At 39.7% G+C, this 16,967-nt stretch overlaps 1 protein-coding gene across 1 annotated transcript in view; it reads left to right on the top strand.

Moving 5' to 3' along the window:
• KIF15 (kinesin family member 15) overlaps positions 1-16,967 on the top strand; it is a 73,977-nt gene that overhangs the window by 9,615 nt on the left and 47,395 nt on the right. Inside the window, exons 2-8 of the mRNA XM_003926232.4 lie at positions 56-98; positions 866-1,049; positions 4,583-4,659; positions 6,298-6,335; positions 10,368-10,465; positions 11,623-11,802; positions 16,198-16,407. Of these exons, the coding sequence (XP_003926281.2) occupies positions 56-98; positions 866-1,049; positions 4,583-4,659; positions 6,298-6,335; positions 10,368-10,465; positions 11,623-11,802; positions 16,198-16,407 (830 nt within the window). The remainder of the gene's footprint in view (positions 1-55; positions 99-865; positions 1,050-4,582; positions 4,660-6,297; positions 6,336-10,367; positions 10,466-11,622; positions 11,803-16,197; positions 16,408-16,967) is intronic.

The following is a 16,967-nucleotide window of genomic DNA, read 5'->3' as shown; positions in this document are numbered from 1 at the left end:
GAATGAGATTTCCATATGTCAACTTAAATGACTTTTAATGCCTTTTTTTTTCTAGCTGAGTTACGCAGTGTGACAGATGGTCAGTCTAACCAATCAAGGTAAGAAAAATATTCTTGATGAGCTCCAAAAGAACTAGGGATGGAATATTCTTAAAACAACCATTTAGCAACCAACTGGAAATTTGGGAAAATCGCATAGTCCCCCTGTCTTCTCACTTTTCCAGGCAAATGATGGAATCAATAGCATAATTCTCCTCTGGAATGACTTATTTCTTACTGCTAGTAAGAGGAAAATGAGAGACACGCAGTACTTGGAACTCCATGAAATGAACTCACACTCCCTTTGAGTTCAAGTAAAGGGTTGTGAAGGTGCCTGTTGTGAATTAAATCAATAAAGGGTATGGGTCATGTGAGACTTTTTAAAAAGAGGTAAATTTGGCCTGGCGTGGGGGCTCACACCTGTAATCCCACATTTTGGGAGGCCAAGGTGGGCAGATCACCTGAGGTCAGGAGTTGGGGACCAGCCTGGACAACATGATATAACCTCATCTCTACTAAAAATACAAAAGTTAGCTGGGTATGATGGCAGGTTCCTATAATCCCAACTAATGGGGAGGCAGAGGTTGCAGTGAGCCAAGACCACACCATTGTATTCCAGCCTGGGCAACAAAAGTGAAACTCCATCTCAAAAAAAAAAAAAACAAAAAAAAAAAACATAAATTCGTATGGGGTATGTCTTGGACTTTGTTGGAGAAACTCATTACAGAAACATTACAGGCAATAATAGACTTGGATCCTTTTTCAGTTTTCTTCCTTCTTCAATAAACTTAGCTGTTACTTTTTTTTTTTTTTTTTTTTGTCTTTAGTAATGAAGGTGATGCCATCATAGTTTTTGTGCGAATTCGTCCTCCTGCAGAAAGATCTGGATCAGCTGATGGGGAGCAGAACTTATGCTTATCTGTGCTCTCCTCCACGAGTCTCCGGCTGCACTCCAATCCTGAGCCCAAGATTTTTACGTTTGATCATGTTGCAGATGTGGATACCACTCAGGTAATGATAATTGGAAACTTAACTTTTTTTTTTTTTTGAGGTGGAGTCTTGCTCTGTTGACAGGCTAGAGTAGTGGTGCGGTCTTGGCTCACTGCCACCTCCACCTCTGGGTTCCAATGATTCTCCTGCCTCAGACTCCCGATTGGCTAGAACTACAGGCGTGTGCCACTATGCCCAGCTAATTTTTGTATTTTTATTAGAGATGGGGTTTCACCATGTTGGCCAGTTTGGTCTCGATCTCCTGATTTCATGATTTGCCCATCTCGGCCTCCCAAAGTACTGGAATTACAGGCATGAGCCCCCATGCCTTGCTGGAAACTTAACTTTTTACCTGGAATATATAAACCTTCATTATTTCTTAAGAATTTCATTTCTGGGCTGGACTCTTTAGTTTCATCCATTTAAAATAAGGAAACTCAGACATTCCATAAATATTTTAAACCTAATTTTGTTAAATAGTTTCTTCCTTTTTCATCAAACTTTGTAGCAGAATGACCAAAGCTCCTTTTTTTTTTTCCTACTAAGTGACAGGAAATTATGGGCATAGTGACACATGCCTGTAATCCCAACTACTTGGGAGGCTAAGGCCGGAGGATCACTTGAGCCCAGGAGTTTGAGGCTGCAGTGAGCTATGATGGTGCCACTGCACTCCAGCCTCAGCAACAGAGCAATACTCCATCTCTTAAAAAAAAAAAGTCTGTGATGTTGAGTGTAGTAGCCATAAGTTATATGTGGCTATTTTGATTTAACTTAATTAAATAAAACTGGAAAGTCAGTTCCTCATACAAACTAACCATATTAAAAGTGCTCAACAGCAACATGTGTCTTGTGCATCTCAGGCACTGGAGGTTAGTGGAGATGTACTTTTCAGATCCAGTGGATGATTAAGAAGTACCATTGAACTACCTAATCTAAGGAATTAGGATTACCATGATGTCAACAACTGCTTTTCTAATTAAGGTCAACTTAATTAAGACCTAGTTAGTGCTATCCAATAGAGCTTTCTGCCGTCATGGAAATGTTCTGTATCTATCCTATCTGTTACAATAGCCTCTAGCTACATGTGACTATATAAGTTTAATTAAAATTAAATCAAATTTAAAATTCAGTGCCTCAGATGTGTGTGTCTTGCTATGTTACCCAGGCTGGTCTCAATCTCCTGTCCTAAAGCAATGGTGGGTGACTGAAGAGCTGACTTTTAAGTCTTGTTTAATTAATTTAAATCTAAATAGCTACCTATAGCTAATGGCTACTATACTGAACAGCATAGATCTTTTTTTTTTTTTTTTTTTTTAAAAGAGATGGAGTCTTGCTTTGTCGCCGAGTCTGGAGTGTTTAAGTGATCCTCCTGCTTAGCCTCCTAACTGTGGTTACAGGCATGTGCTACTATGCTTGGCTAATTTTTTTTCATTCCAGGATAAATCTCAGTTATGCCCAGCTAAATTTTAAATTTTTTGTAGAGATGGAGTCTTGCTATGTTACCCAGGCTGGTCTCAATCTCCTATCCTAAAGCAGTCCTTCTACCTTGGCCTCTCAAAGTGCTGAGATTACAGGGGTGAGCCACTGCACCCAGCCCATCACAGATCTTCAGTATTCCCTTATACATATGGATGTTTTTGGTCTGACATTCAGGTCTTTGGATCTTTTTTTATCTGGGGCATCGCTGGCCAGTAGAAATATAAAATAATCAGATATATAATTTTAAATTTTCTAGTACCCGTGTTTTATTTATCTAGAGACAGAGTCTAGGTCTTGTCGCCCAGGCTGGAGTGCAGTGGACTGATCTTGGCTCACTGCAACCTCCAACTCCTGGGTTCAAGAGTTTCTCCTGTCTCAGCCCCCTGAGTAGCTGGGACTACAGATGCGCACCACCACCCCTGGATAATTTTTATATTTTAAGTAGAAACATGATTTTACCATGTTGGCCAGGCTGGTCTTGAACTCCTAAACTCAGATGATCCACCTGCCTCAGCCTCCCAAAGTGCTGGGATTACATATGTGAGCCACCATGCCCAGCTAGTACCCATATTTTTTTTAGAAAGTGAAAAGGGGGCTGGGCACGGTGGCTCACGCCTATAATCCCAGCACTTTGGGAGGCTGAGGTGGGTGGATCACGAGGTCAAGAGATCGAGACCATCCTGGTCAACATGGTGAAACCCCATCTCTACTAAAAATACAAAATATTAGCTGGGGATGGTGGCGCATGTGTGTAATCCCAGCTACTCAGGAGGCTGAGGCAGGAGAATTGCCTGAACGCAGGAGGCTGAGATTGAGAGAGAAAGACAGAGAGACAGAGAGAGAGAGACAGAGTCTTGCTCTGTCACCCAGGCTGGAATACAGTGACATGATCTCGGCTCACTGCAACCTCCGCCTCCAAGGTTCAAACGATTATCCTGCCTTAGCCTCCCAAGTAGCTGGGATTACAGGTGCCTGCCACCACACCTGTCTAATTTTTGTATTTTTAGTAGACATGAGGTTTCACCATGTTGTCCAGGCTGGTCTTGAACTTCTGACCTCAGGTGATCCACCTGCCTCAGACTCCCGAGTGGTGGGATTACAGGCGTGAGCTACCATGCCCAGTCTTAATAATATGTTTTAATAACCCAATATATCAAAAATATTTGAACATGTAATCAAAGTAAAGTAAATTATTAATGAGATATTTCCCATTCTTTTTTTTATACTTGGTCTTTCAAATCTGGTGTGTATTTTATACTTATGGCATGTCTCAATTTGGATTAGCCACTTTTCATGGACTCAGTAGTCACTTGTGGCTCATGGCCACTGTATTAAACAGTGTAAATTTGTGGCTGGGTACAGTGGCTCATGCCTGTAATTCCAGCACTTTGGGAGGCCAAGGCAGGTGGATCACCTGAGGTCAGGACTTCAAGACCAGCCTGGCCAACATGGTAAAACCCTGTCTCTGCTAAAAATACAAAAAATAGCCAGGTGTGGTTGTGGGCACCTGTAATCACAGCTACTTGGGAGGCTGAGGCAGGAGAATCACTTGAACCAGGCAGGCAGAGGAAGTTGAAGGGAGCTGAGATGGTGCCACTGCACTCCAGCCTGGCAACACATTGAGACTCTGTCTCAAATAAATAAATAAATAAAAATAGACAATGTAGGTTTGGGAGTTCTTGTATTCTTAATAAGATAGCATCTACTTATAGGTAAAAATGAAAATAAAATGGAGGTATTGACTATTCAATGCAAACTTATGAAAAAAATCACTGAAGATACACTGCCATTTATTTATGCTAATACCAGTACAATATCTACATGCAATATGCTATACAAAATTCTGTATAAAGTTTAATTTTGTGTGCTTTAAATCTATAGTTGTATAGGAGATTAATAGATGTAATTATGTTTAAAGTTTTATCATCTTAGATAGATTAGCCTTTTTTCTGTAGTGGATGTTAATTCATGTTATTATTACTAAGCAATTTTTACTGTTACACTGTAGAATGTAATTTAGGAAAAATGTTTTCATTTTTGTGAAATGTTAACATTTTTGGTTCTTATGTTTGTAGGAGTCTGTATTCTCAACTGTGGCTAAAAGCATTGTGGAATCTTGCATGAGCGGTTATAATGGTACCATCTTTGCGTAGTAAGTTGTTGAAGGTGTTTTTATACATGGTACATTATTTTCCTGTTGCTGTTGTAACGAATTACCACAAACTTCGCAGCTTAAAACAACACAAATTGGGGCTGGGCGCAGTGGCTCACACCTGTAATTCCAGCACTTTGGGAGGCTGAGGCGGGTGGATCACGAGGTCAAGAGATCAAGACCATCCTGGTCAACAAGGTGAAACCCCGTCTCTACTAAAAATACAAAAATTAGCTGGGCATGGTGGTCCATGCCTGTAGTTCCAGCTACTCGGGAGGCTGAGGCAAGAGAATCGCTTGAACCCTGGAGGCGGAGGTTGCGGTGAGCCGAGATTGCACCACTGCACTTTAGCCTGGGCAACACAGCAGGACTCCAACCCCCCAAAAAATAAAAAGAAAATTGCTTTTGTTAGTTGTGGGTACAAATGAGAAAACACTTGGAGAGAAATCAGTATTTGAGTTACTGGCAGGGTGGGTACACTGTCTGGTTTACTGAGGACAACACCAATTGTTGAGTCATTATTAATAGTGTCCTCTTCACTCTCAAGTACCTGTTTGGACAATAATCTATAGGATTACCCTATTTGTAGGGGATTCAAAGATATCCATTTCTCATTCTGAGTTACTAAAGAACTCTTTTCCCTCTTCTTCCAGAAGAAGGAGATAAAAAAAACTATAGCATACTGTTTTCTAGTTTTGGGAGGCATTTAAGGAAAAAGTAAATCCAAAATTTTCTATTTTTGATGTGAATCTAAGCTAAAGTCATTTGACATCCTGATTGATATCTTTAAAATGCAACTTTTTTATTTTTTATTTTTTATTTTTATTTTTTATTTTTAAGATGGGGTCTTGTTATGCTGCCCTGTCCTGGAGTGCAATGGCTATCCACAGCCGTGATTATAGTGTGCCACAGCCTGGAACTCCGGGGCTCAAGCTGTCTTCCTACCTCAGCCTCCTCAGTGGCTGGAACTACAGGCACATACCATCATGCCCAGTTTCAAGTTTTTACTTTTAGTTTTTTGTTTCTCTTGTTTCTTTTAAGTGGGTAACAGGAAATATGACACTGCACAAAAACCTATAGCATAAGATTTTTTATTGCTTTATATTTAACGAAGAGATATTAGTATCTTTTAAAGACAGTTTAGGAAAGGAAATGCTGTATTACTTAGCATAGCAAAAATTGGAAACAAAAGTTCATTTGATTTTGGTTAAATAAATTATGGTGCTACAAGATGCTACATGATCCCAAACCCATGGAATATTGTGTAGCTATTTAAAATAACAAGGCAGACCTCTATTTGCTGATCTAGAAAGATATCTGAGATAAAATTAAGGGAAAAACAGGTTCCAAAGCAGTATGAAGAGCATCATCCCAATTTTTGTAACTGAAAATTAAATGAAAACTCTGATGGCTATATTTGTGTAATATAGAAGCATTTATTGGTTAACAGCGATTAGCTCGTTTTAGGGAGATTGGAGAAAAAGGATCATTCATTTTTTTATCTAATAGAATTTAAAAATGGAAAGAAAATAAGCTAACTTTTTGTGGAGAAAACTTATACACTAGTAGACTGTATTATAATAGGAGCAATCTTAATTTTATGTATAAAAATAACTTGTAAAACATTATTTTTTACAGTGGACAGACTGGCTCAGGGAAGACATTTACTATGATGGGTAAGTAAATTAAAGATTAACTTCTGCTGGCTTAATCTACTCTTTCTGTGATAACAGTAACCTACAACATTTTGGGGAAAGGCATAATTTTTATATATGATGTTGATCTCTTGAACTTAGGGAAATTCTGTAGGCTTCTGCCAGGTTTTGAGTTCTTTGCTAGCAAAGTCCATGTGTTAATCATGTTTGCAGCGATATTCCCCAGCTCAATGCCTGGCACAGAGTGGTGCTCAATAAACAGTTTTTCAGTAGGACTGAATGAATTTGTATATATTTATACACCTGTGTAACCACTAACAGGATCAAGACTCCTGGTCAGTAAATAACCCAAACCCTGTCCCCTGGAATGCCAATTACTCTGATTTCTGTCATCATTAGTATTGCTTGTTTTTGAACCTCTACAAATAATGTTTTATTGTGTATCTTTTGTTTCTGGTGTCTTTTAGGATTAAGTTTCTGCGATTCACTCACATTGTTATGTGTAGTCGTATTTTATTTCCATTACTGTATAACGTATTATTGTATTAATACTACACATTTTCCAGTCTACTGTTGATAGATATTTGGATTATTTCAACTTTTCAACCATAAGAGAAATGTTGCTGTGAACATCTTTTCTTGTGTCTTTTGAAATAATTTCTGTTGTATATGTATCCAGGAGAATTGCTGGATCATAGGATATGTGTATATTTAGATTTAGTAGATTCTGCCCAACAGTTTCCCAAAGTGTTTATCTCAATAGTATATGGAAGTTTCAATTGCTCCACTTCCTTATACTTAATCTGAAATTGTCAATTTTTAAAATTTTAGCCATTCTCAAGTATCTATAGTATTATCTAATTGTGTGTTTATTTCTATTGACATTTGAATATCTTTCATATGTTTATTCAATATATCCGTAGCCTCTCTGTTGAAGGCTTTTTTTTTCCCATTTAAAAAATTAGCTTGACTTTTTCTTACTCATTTGTGGATATTCTTTATAAAATAGAGAAGTTAGCCTTTTTTCCATGATATGGATTCCAGATTTTTCTCTAGATTTTCCATTTGTCTTTGGACTTACTTAAGTTTTTTTTTTTTTCCTATGCTAAAATTTTGTTTTACATGGCTGAATTTGTTTCTTTTCTTTTTCTTCTTCTTTTTTTTTTTTTTTATTCTTGAAATGGAGCCTCCCTCTATCAACCAGGCTGGAACATAGTGGTGCAATCTTGGCTCACTGCAACTTCTGCTCCCCGGTTCAAGCGATTCTTTAGCCTCAGCTTCACAAGTAGCTGGTATTATAGGCACATGCCACCATGCCTGGCTAATTTTTATGTTTTTAGTAGAGATGGGGTTTTACCATGTTGCCCAGGCTGGTCTCGAACTCCCAACCTCAAGTGATCCTCCTGCCTCGGCCTCCCAAAATGCTGGGATTACAGGCATGAGCCACTGCACCTGGGTTCTTTTTCTTCTTTAATGGCTTCTGACTTGTGAGTTGTAGTAAGAAAGGTCTTCCTCTCTCTAAGGTTATTAACAACAACAAATAATTGAATAGCTGTAGTAACAGTATGCCCAGCACTCTTCAAGACACTGTTGGTATACTTGAATACAAGGCAATGTCTTGGCTCTTGTGGAACTTCTGATTCTCAGGCAGGGGGATATACAATTAAAAGCAAGTATATGTCTAGAAATTATACCAGAGGTAATAAATGCTATGAAGAAAAAGAAGGCAATGTACAGGGATGGAAAAAAGTAGAGGGGTGCTCTTTTAGGTGGTGGGTCAGGAAAGACCTCTCAGGAGGTGACCTTTGGAGTTACTAAGTAAAATGAGAGTGAACCATGCGACTGTCCGAGAGAATAACCTTACAGGCAGAGGAACAGCACTGGCATAGGCCCTGGGGGTGGGTGCACACTCCAGAATGTTTGGGGAACAGCAGAGGACCCATTGAAGGTGGAGTTTTCCAGGATAAGGGGCTGGTACAAGGGAAGTTGGAGCTATACCCTAGGGCCAGGTCATATAGGCCCTGGTGAGGATTTTGTTTTAAATATGTTATAACATTATTGGAAGAGTTCTTTTTTAAAATAAATAGAAAGTGCATGATCTGATATATAATTAAAAGGATTACTCAGGCAGCTAAATGAAATAAAAACTATTGGGGTTAGAGCAGGATTAGGAGCTGTTGCAGTGGGCTAGGCAACAGATGCTGAAGGTAATTAAAAATTTGTTGACTGTTTGTCTTAGTCTGTTTGTGTTGCCGTAAAGGAATACCTGAAGCTGGGTAATTTATGAAGAAAAGAGTTTTACTTGGCTCACAGCTCTGCAGGTCATACAAGAAGCATGGCACCAGCATCTACTCAGCTTCTGGTGAGGGCCTCATGCTGCTTCCACTCATGGCAGAAGACAAAGGGGAACAGGCATGCAGCGATTATACGGTGAGAGAGGAAAGCGAGAGATAGAAAGAGAGAGAGAGAAAATACTTCTGCCGTGAGTGGAAGCAGCATGGCAGAAGACAAAGGGAAGAGGCATGTAGGGATTATATGGTGAGAGAGGAAAGCGAGAGAGAGAGAGAGAGAGAGAGAGAGAGAGAGAGACAAACAGACTGACATGAGGAGGTGCCATGCTCTCTCCAACAACTAGTTCTCTTGGGAAATACGAGAATTCACTGCCATGAGAATGGCACCAAGCCTTTCATGAGAGGTCATACCACACTCCATGACCCAAACTTGTCCCAGGAGGCTGCACCTCCAATGGTGGGGATCAAATTTCAACTTGAGAATTGGAGTCAAACATACCATAGCAAATTGATCTTTGTATAATATATCCTTCAACAGGAAAATGATGTAAAATTATCTGCATGTTCCTTAGAATCTTGCTATTTACATATCCACTCATATCTCTTTCTTTTCCCAATGTAATTAAATAGAGGCTCTGCATTTTTCTGTCTACATAGAAATATATTCTTACAGCAGTTTTTATACCAGCTTGGCTTTTATTGCACAATTTTATTTTTTATTTTTATTTTATGGACGGGGTTTCACCATGTTGGCCAGGGTGGTCTCGAACTCCTGACCTCAGGTGATCCGCCTGCCTTGGCCTCCCAAAGTTCTGGGATTACAGGCGTGAGCCCCCGCGCCTGGCCTTACCGCACAATTAAAAAAAAATCAACCAGCTAATCCTGATTTTTCTAATGTATTTAAAGCACTAACACTGCACTAAGTGCTTTACCTTTACGTTCTCAGTTAATTCTTTCCAATAACCCGATGCAGTATTTATTACCGTCGTTATCCCCATTTTATAATTGAGAACTCTGTAGCTTAAGAGGGATTTAGTAATTAGCCTATGGTCACACTATAGGGCCAAGGCCTGGAGAACAGGTCAGTCTATGAGACCAAATGTGCTGCAATAAATAATGTACAATTTTTTTTTTTTTTTTTTTTGAGATGCAGTTTCCCTCTTGTTACCCAGACTTGAGTGCAATGGCACGATCTCGGCTCACCGCAACCTCCGCCTCCTGGGTTCAGGCAATTCTCCTGTCTCAGCCTCCTGCGTAGCTGGGATTATAGGCACACGCCACCATGCCCAGCTAATTTTTTGTATTTTTAGTAGAGACGGGGTTTCACCATATTGACCGGGATGGTCTCAATCTCTTGACCTCGTGATCCACCCGCCTCGGCCTCCCAAAGTGCTGGGATTACAGGCTTGAGCCACCGCACCCGGCCTACAATTATTTATTTCTGCAGATTTTGGTACCTGGCAGTTGGAAAAGTTTCAAGCTTAATGCCTAGATGGATTTTGTTTGTTTGTTTGTTTGTTTATTAACAACAGCTATTTTAAAAAATTGATTGGTGGCTACTGTGGGCCTTTTCTTCAGTCCCAATGACATAAGTTTCTATTATGCTATCTCCCACAGACTTAAATTTAACTTGTTTGGAGCACAAGTAGGAAACTGATCATAGAGTATATCATCTTATTTCTGTATAAATTGCCATTTTGAAAGACTCTTGGAATAGAATACAAATCCAGTGGTTTTATTTTTTTTTTCTTCCATTTTTTAGGACCATCTGAATCTGATAATTTTTCTCATAACCTGAGAGGAGTAATTCCACGAAGTTTTGAGTATTTGTTTTCCTTAATTGATCGTGAAAAAGAAAAGGTAAAAATTAATGTAAAAACAAAGTGGTTCTATGAAATGTCTAATTTTGAGTAGGTAGCTACTGATAATTAGCTCATGATAGATGGAGGAGCATGGATGGTACTCTACAATGTGAATAGACTAGTGTCGTATAAAAAAACCTTTCAATTCTAAGGATAATATTAAGGATTCTGAGTTGTTTTATCTCAATTGAGTTTTTAATTTATAAAACGGGCATTATCCTTTATCCCAAATTGTTGGTTTTCAAGAAAGGAAAATAGTGCTTCTGAGGCTCTCAAAAAAAGATTTTGCAAGAGAGAAACTGTAAAGAAAATCTCTACTGAGGAAGACAGATACATTAATACAGTAAGCCTAATCATCTACCTGTACTTAACAGGTGACTGCAAGTGTTCCTAAATCCTCATGACATCCAGCAGTGATGGGCTCATCCTTACCACCTTTGTAGCACCTGCTACTGCCTTCCCATGATCTCTTTGCTCCACATGTGGTGTGGCTCCATTACCTTGGGGATGTGGTCTTTCCTCTTGCATTTGCTCCCAGATTGGGTCTTCTCACAATTGTGCTGCTTTAGCTTGGTGAATTCTGGGCTTAGAACCATTAGTGTTTTATGTTCCATTACTTGTGTACCAAGGAAACTGATATATAACATTGGTTTACCACTTACTCCTTTGCAGAAATCCCCTATCTCGAACACTGAAGTTAGACAAACAAATTGTGTGGCAGTGAAGTAATTTAGTGCCCATGCATTTCTGTGGTTAAAAATTCTATAAAGTCTTTTAAAATAAATTATTTTCAGTCGTTTGAAGAGCATAACACTTGTTTTAAATAAAACTTTATGAGGACATTCAATATATAAGACAGACAAAAATGGAATTTCCCAACTGGACTGCTCAATTCTCCTCTCCCCATATTAATTCCCAGTCACCTATGGAAGCCTCTAGGGTACCTGGAACCACAGTTTGATGCAGCTCTAAAATATAATGATGTGTTAAAACTAGTTACCTATATTATCTTTGTTTTTAGGCATCTTATATTGTGTTAAAGGATAACAGTATAAAAAATTTACATCTTGAGAAGCAAGTGCAAAATTAATGGTCACGAAAACTACCTATGAACACGTGAAAGTAATGTAACTAAACAAGGCTTCTTTTTTACAGGCTGGAGCTGGGAAGAGTTTCCTTTGTAAGTGTTCCTTTATTGAAATCTACAATGAGCAGATATATGACCTACTGGACTCTGCATCGGCTGGACTGTACTTAAGGGAGCATATCAAGAAGGGAGTCTTTGTTGTTGGTGCGGTGGAGCAGGTGGTAACCTCAGCTGCTGAAGCCTATCAGGTACCCTGCCACAAGTACTTGTTTGGTGCTTACTTAACAAACCTGCTGTGAAAGCACCCCAATCTCAAAAAAGTAAGAATTGAGGTGCCAAAAATATGTCATAAAGGCATAATACAGAATGTTCATGAGAAGTAAAAATAATATGACAGTATTTTATGCTATTCCAAGAGTCTTTCAAAATGGAACCTTGGAAGGGCTATTTAAACAGAAATAAGATGATACATTTTAATCAGTTTCCTACTTGTCCGTATGTCTTTAGTGGTTCCTCCTGGGAGTTGCCTGTTTGAGGGGCTTCTGGGAACTCTGGCCTTTAAACCATCTGGCTATTCTTTTCTACCTTGCTTGCTTGTTAGGTGTCAAAAACTAACTTAAGCAATCAGCTCAGGACAAGCAACCCCTTGACAGGAATTTATAAAATATTCTATGTAAGTTTTAATGGAATCTGATCTGGTGTCTCACTGTGTCACCAGGCTGGAGTGCAGTGGCGCGATCTTGTCTCACTGCAACCTCTGCCTCCTGGTTCAAGCGATTCTCCTGCCTCAGCCTCCAGAGTAACTGAGACTACATGTGTGTGCCACCACGCCCAGCTAATTTTTGTATATTTATTCAGGGCGGGGTTTCACCGTGTTGGCCAGGGTGGTCTCGATCTCTTAAACCCATGATCCACCCGCCTCGGCTTCCCAGAGTGCTGGGATTACAGGCATGAGCCACCACGCCTCCTTCTGATTCTTAATGTTTTAGGTGTTTATTGTAAACCACATAGCTATACTCTGCTCTTTTTTTTAGCCACTCATGACAGTATCTAACCTAATTTATTTACATTACTTTATAATTGTTGATATTGTTAGACTGGTTTCTACCATCTTTCTTGGCGTGTTCTGGCTATTTTATATAATCCTTCTTTCTCTTTTTTTGCCTTTTTGTTTTTGATCCAGTATACAGCATGATTTGTTGAAAAAAACTTTCTTTTCCCCATTACATTGCCTTTGCACCTTTGGCGAATTGACTGTACACATATGGGTTTATATCTAACTGTATTCTGTTCTGTTGATCTGTATGTTTCTTTTCATCAATATGAAAAAGTCTTGATTATTATATAACTTGTTGCTAAGTAGTGTCTTTAGATAAGATCGGATAAGTCCTCCAACCTTGTTGTTTTTAACAATTATTTTGGTTATTCATTGTTCCTTTGCATTTTCATTTATATAGAACCAGTTTGTCAATTTCTACAAAAAAGGCTGCTGGGATTTTTTTTTTTTTTCGAGACAGAGTCTTGCTCTGTCACCCAGGCCAGAGTGTAGTGGCATGATCTTGGCTCACTGCAACCTCCACCTCCTGGGTTCAAGCCACTCTTCTGCCTCAGCCTCCCCATAGCTGGGATTACAGGCATGCACCACTACACCCAGCTAATTTTTGTATGTTTAGTAGAGACAGGGTTTCACCATAGTGGCCAGGCTGGTCTCGAACTCCTGACCTCGTGATCCGCCCACCTCGGCCTCCCAAAGTGCTGGGATTATATTATACCCAAGCGAGTTTAAGCAGAAGCGCCACACACTGAGTTTGTTGAGAGTTCACCTTTATGCCAGCGTCTGAGAGTCAGCTAGAGCTCAAACCTCTGGGCCAAGAACAAAGGGCAGTTAATATTTTTATACCAGTTTAGGGTTGGGGGGTGGTAAGCAGATTATTACAGAAGCAAAAGGAGCAGGTTAGGGGAGAAGGGGAGCCTAACAAAAAGTTCTACTTAAAATGGTTTCTTTACTCAGGATGTAGGGTAGCAGTGTGGGGTAACAATTACCCAGTTGCAGATACAGGATGTACAGGGCCAGTGGGCCCTGTATCTCAGAAAATTGGTTACAAAGATGCCAGGTGTCTCAGACCACATTCGGAACAGAATGCCCTACGTAGCTCAGGATGGGCAAAATGGAGTTAGCAGGATTGTTTAAAATGTATTCATTATAGCCAAGCTAGGGTATTTCAGTTACAGACATGAGCCACTGTGCCTGGCCTGGCTGCTGGGATTTTTTTAGTGGGATTGTGTTGAATCTATCAATTATTTTTAGTATAATTAACATCTTAACAATATATGAACATTGACCAAGTATTTTTGTTTTTGATTTTTGTAGAGTATACAAGCAAACATGCTTGTATTTGCTTTTTCTCCTTACATTGCACAAGTGACAGTGTACTATACTACTTTTATACCTTGCTTTTTTTTGTTTGTTTGTTTTGGAGACCAAGTCTCACTCTGGCTGGAGTGCAATGGGATGATCTTGGCTCACTGGAACCTCTGTCTCCCAGGTTCAAGATATTCTCCTGTCTCAGCCTCCCGAGTAGCTAGGATTACAGGCCTCTGCCACCACGCCTGGCTAAATTTTGTATTTTTTAGTAGAGACGGGGTTTCATCATGTTGGCCATGCTGGTGTTGAACTCCTGACCTCAGGTAATCCACCTGCCTCGGCCTCTCAAAGTGCTGGGATTATAAGTGTGAGCCACAGTGCCTGGCCATTTTTTTTTTTTTAAGAGAATAGTATTTTGGAATTTGTCTCAGGTTGGAGGAACTCTCTCGCTCTCTTTTGGTTTTTGTAGCTAGATTAATAAATCATGAATGTATCATGATTAATATTTAATATACAGTATTTAATGTTATAAAAAGAAAGCATAAAGCACTATCCACAAAATATAAAAGTTACAAATAACTGGGCGTAGTGGCTCACTTCTGTAATCCCAGCCTCTTTGAGAGGCCAAGGTGGATCACAAGGTCAGAAGTTCAAGACCAGCCTGGCCAAGATGGTGAAACCTGTCTCTACTAAAAATATAAAAATTAGCTGGGCGTGGTGGCAGATGTCTGAAATCCCAGCTACTCAGGAGGCTAAGGCAGAGAATTGCTTGAACCAGGGAGGCGGAGGTTGCAGTGAGTCAGGATCACACCACTGCACTCCAGTCTGGGTGACAGAGTCAGACTCTGTCTCACAAAAAAAAAAAGACAAAAGATACAAATAATTTCACTTTTATACTGTGGCTGATTAATAGGGTTATAATAGCTACGATTTATTGAGTGAAGGTGCCAGGCACTGTGCTAACTTCTTTTCTATATATTATTTTACTTAATTTTTAATATACTCTTTGCAACAAAGATACTTATTTCCCCATTTTACCCTGTATATACTATGACCGTCCTACCCAAAATGTGGTCCTCAGAACATCAGCATCACCTGAGAGCTTGTTAGAAATGCAAAATCTCAGGCCCTCACACTGAATCACCTCACACTGAATCTGAATCTGAATTTTAACAACATCCATAGGTGATTCATATGCACTTAAAACTTATTTGTTCTGTTCTATGGGGTAGGTACCCATATTCCCATTTTACAAATATGAAGGCTAAGCCTTGAAAAGGTTCAACTGGCCCCAGACCACACCTAGTAAGTAGCGGAGCCACAGTTTGAACTTAAATGCATCTGATTCCAGAGCCTGCATTATGAACCTTCATGTATCCTGGTTGCCATAGGGAATAAAAGGGAAAAAATACTTCGTAGACCAAAAGAGCTGATGAAACTTTGGGCTTAAAGATAAGTTACAGATTTTTCCTGTCCAACGTTCTCATTTTCTAGGTAAAAAAAAGGGTTCGGAGAGGTTTTGTGATTTACATCAGATTAACACAAATAAAGTGTGGCAAAATCAGTTATAGATCCTTTGCCCTCTGATTTCCTGTTTGTTCTCTTTCTGTAACATGGAAAAGGAACACAAAGGAAAGGAAGATAACTTCAGTTTATTCCTTAATGGACCAGTAATTTTTCTTTCCACCTTTACAGATTTCCTACTGATTTTGGTGGCAGTTGTGTACCATTTGGAACTTGGGATAATGTAATTTTTCTTAAAAAGTTAGATAACAATGGAAAGCAATAGATGTCCCTCACCCCTGTTCTAAAGAGAAAGTATGCTTTGTGTAAATATTTTTTTCCCTATGAAAGTAGATAATTAGCTCTATGTTAGTATTTTTCATAATAAAATGTGTGATTCTCAAGTGCTTATTTTACATTTTAAGTGTTCCTACCCTTGTTTCTTTCTTTTCTTTTTTTTGAGATAGGTTCTCCAGCTCTGTTGCTCAGGCTGGAGTGCAGTGGCAGTCATGGCTCACTGCAGCCTTGAATTCCTGGGCTCAAGTGATCCTTCCACCTCAGCCTCCCAGTAGCTAGGACTACAGTTTCCTACCACTGTGCTTAGTGAAGTTTTTTTTTTCTTTTTTGTAGAGGTGAGGTCTCTCTATGTTGGTCAGACTGGTCTTGAATTCTATTTGCAAGTGATCCTCCAGCATTCCCAAAATGCTTGGGTTACAAGCATGAGCCACTGTACCCAGTCCTCTCATTTCTTTTCATATGTCTTCCTTTTGCATAGGTGTTGTCTGGAGGATGGAGGAACAGACGTGTGGCATCAACATCAATGAACAGAGAATCCTCTAGGTCTCATGCCGTCTTTACAATCACAGTAGAGTCAATGGAGAAAACTAATGACATTGTGAATATACGGACCTCCCTTCTCAACCTGGTGGATTTAGCAGGATCGGAAAGGCAAAAAGATACCCATGCAGAAGGGATGAGATTAAAGGTAAGAATGAAATTATGGTCTTCAATTTATGTGTGAGTTCTTACCAGCTGTCAATACAGTCGTGATACATAACAATGTCTTAGTCAATGAGAAACTGCATTTATGATGGGGAGGGTCCCTTAAGAGTATAATATACCACATAGCCTAGGTGCATTGTAAGTTATACTATCTCGGTTTGCGTAAGTCTACTCTATGGTGTCCTCAAAACGGCAGAATTTCCTAATGGCGCATTTGTTAGAATGTATCCCTGTTGGCCGGGCTCGGTGGCTGACGCCTGTAATCCCAGCCCTTTGGGAGGCCAAGGCGGGCAGATCACGAGGTCAGGAGATTGAGACCATCCTGGCCAACATGGTGAAACCCTGTCTCTACTAAAAAAAATACAAAAATTAGCTAGGTGTGGCTGCACATGCCTATAGTCCTAGCTACTTGGGAGGCTGAGGCAGGAGAATCGCTTGAACCCAGGAGGTGGAGATTGCAGTCAGCCAAGATTGCACCACTGCACTCCAGCCTGGTGACAGAGCGAGACTCTGTCTCAAAAGAAAATAAAACACTATCCCTAT

This window comes from Saimiri boliviensis, chromosome 8, assembly GCF_048565385.1.
Source record: "Saimiri boliviensis isolate mSaiBol1 chromosome 8, mSaiBol1.pri, whole genome shotgun sequence".
NCBI classification, from domain to species: domain Eukaryota; kingdom Metazoa; phylum Chordata; class Mammalia; order Primates; family Cebidae; genus Saimiri; species Saimiri boliviensis.
The sequence above is the reverse complement of the archived record's forward strand: the minus strand, read 5'-3'. Positions and strand labels throughout refer to the sequence as shown.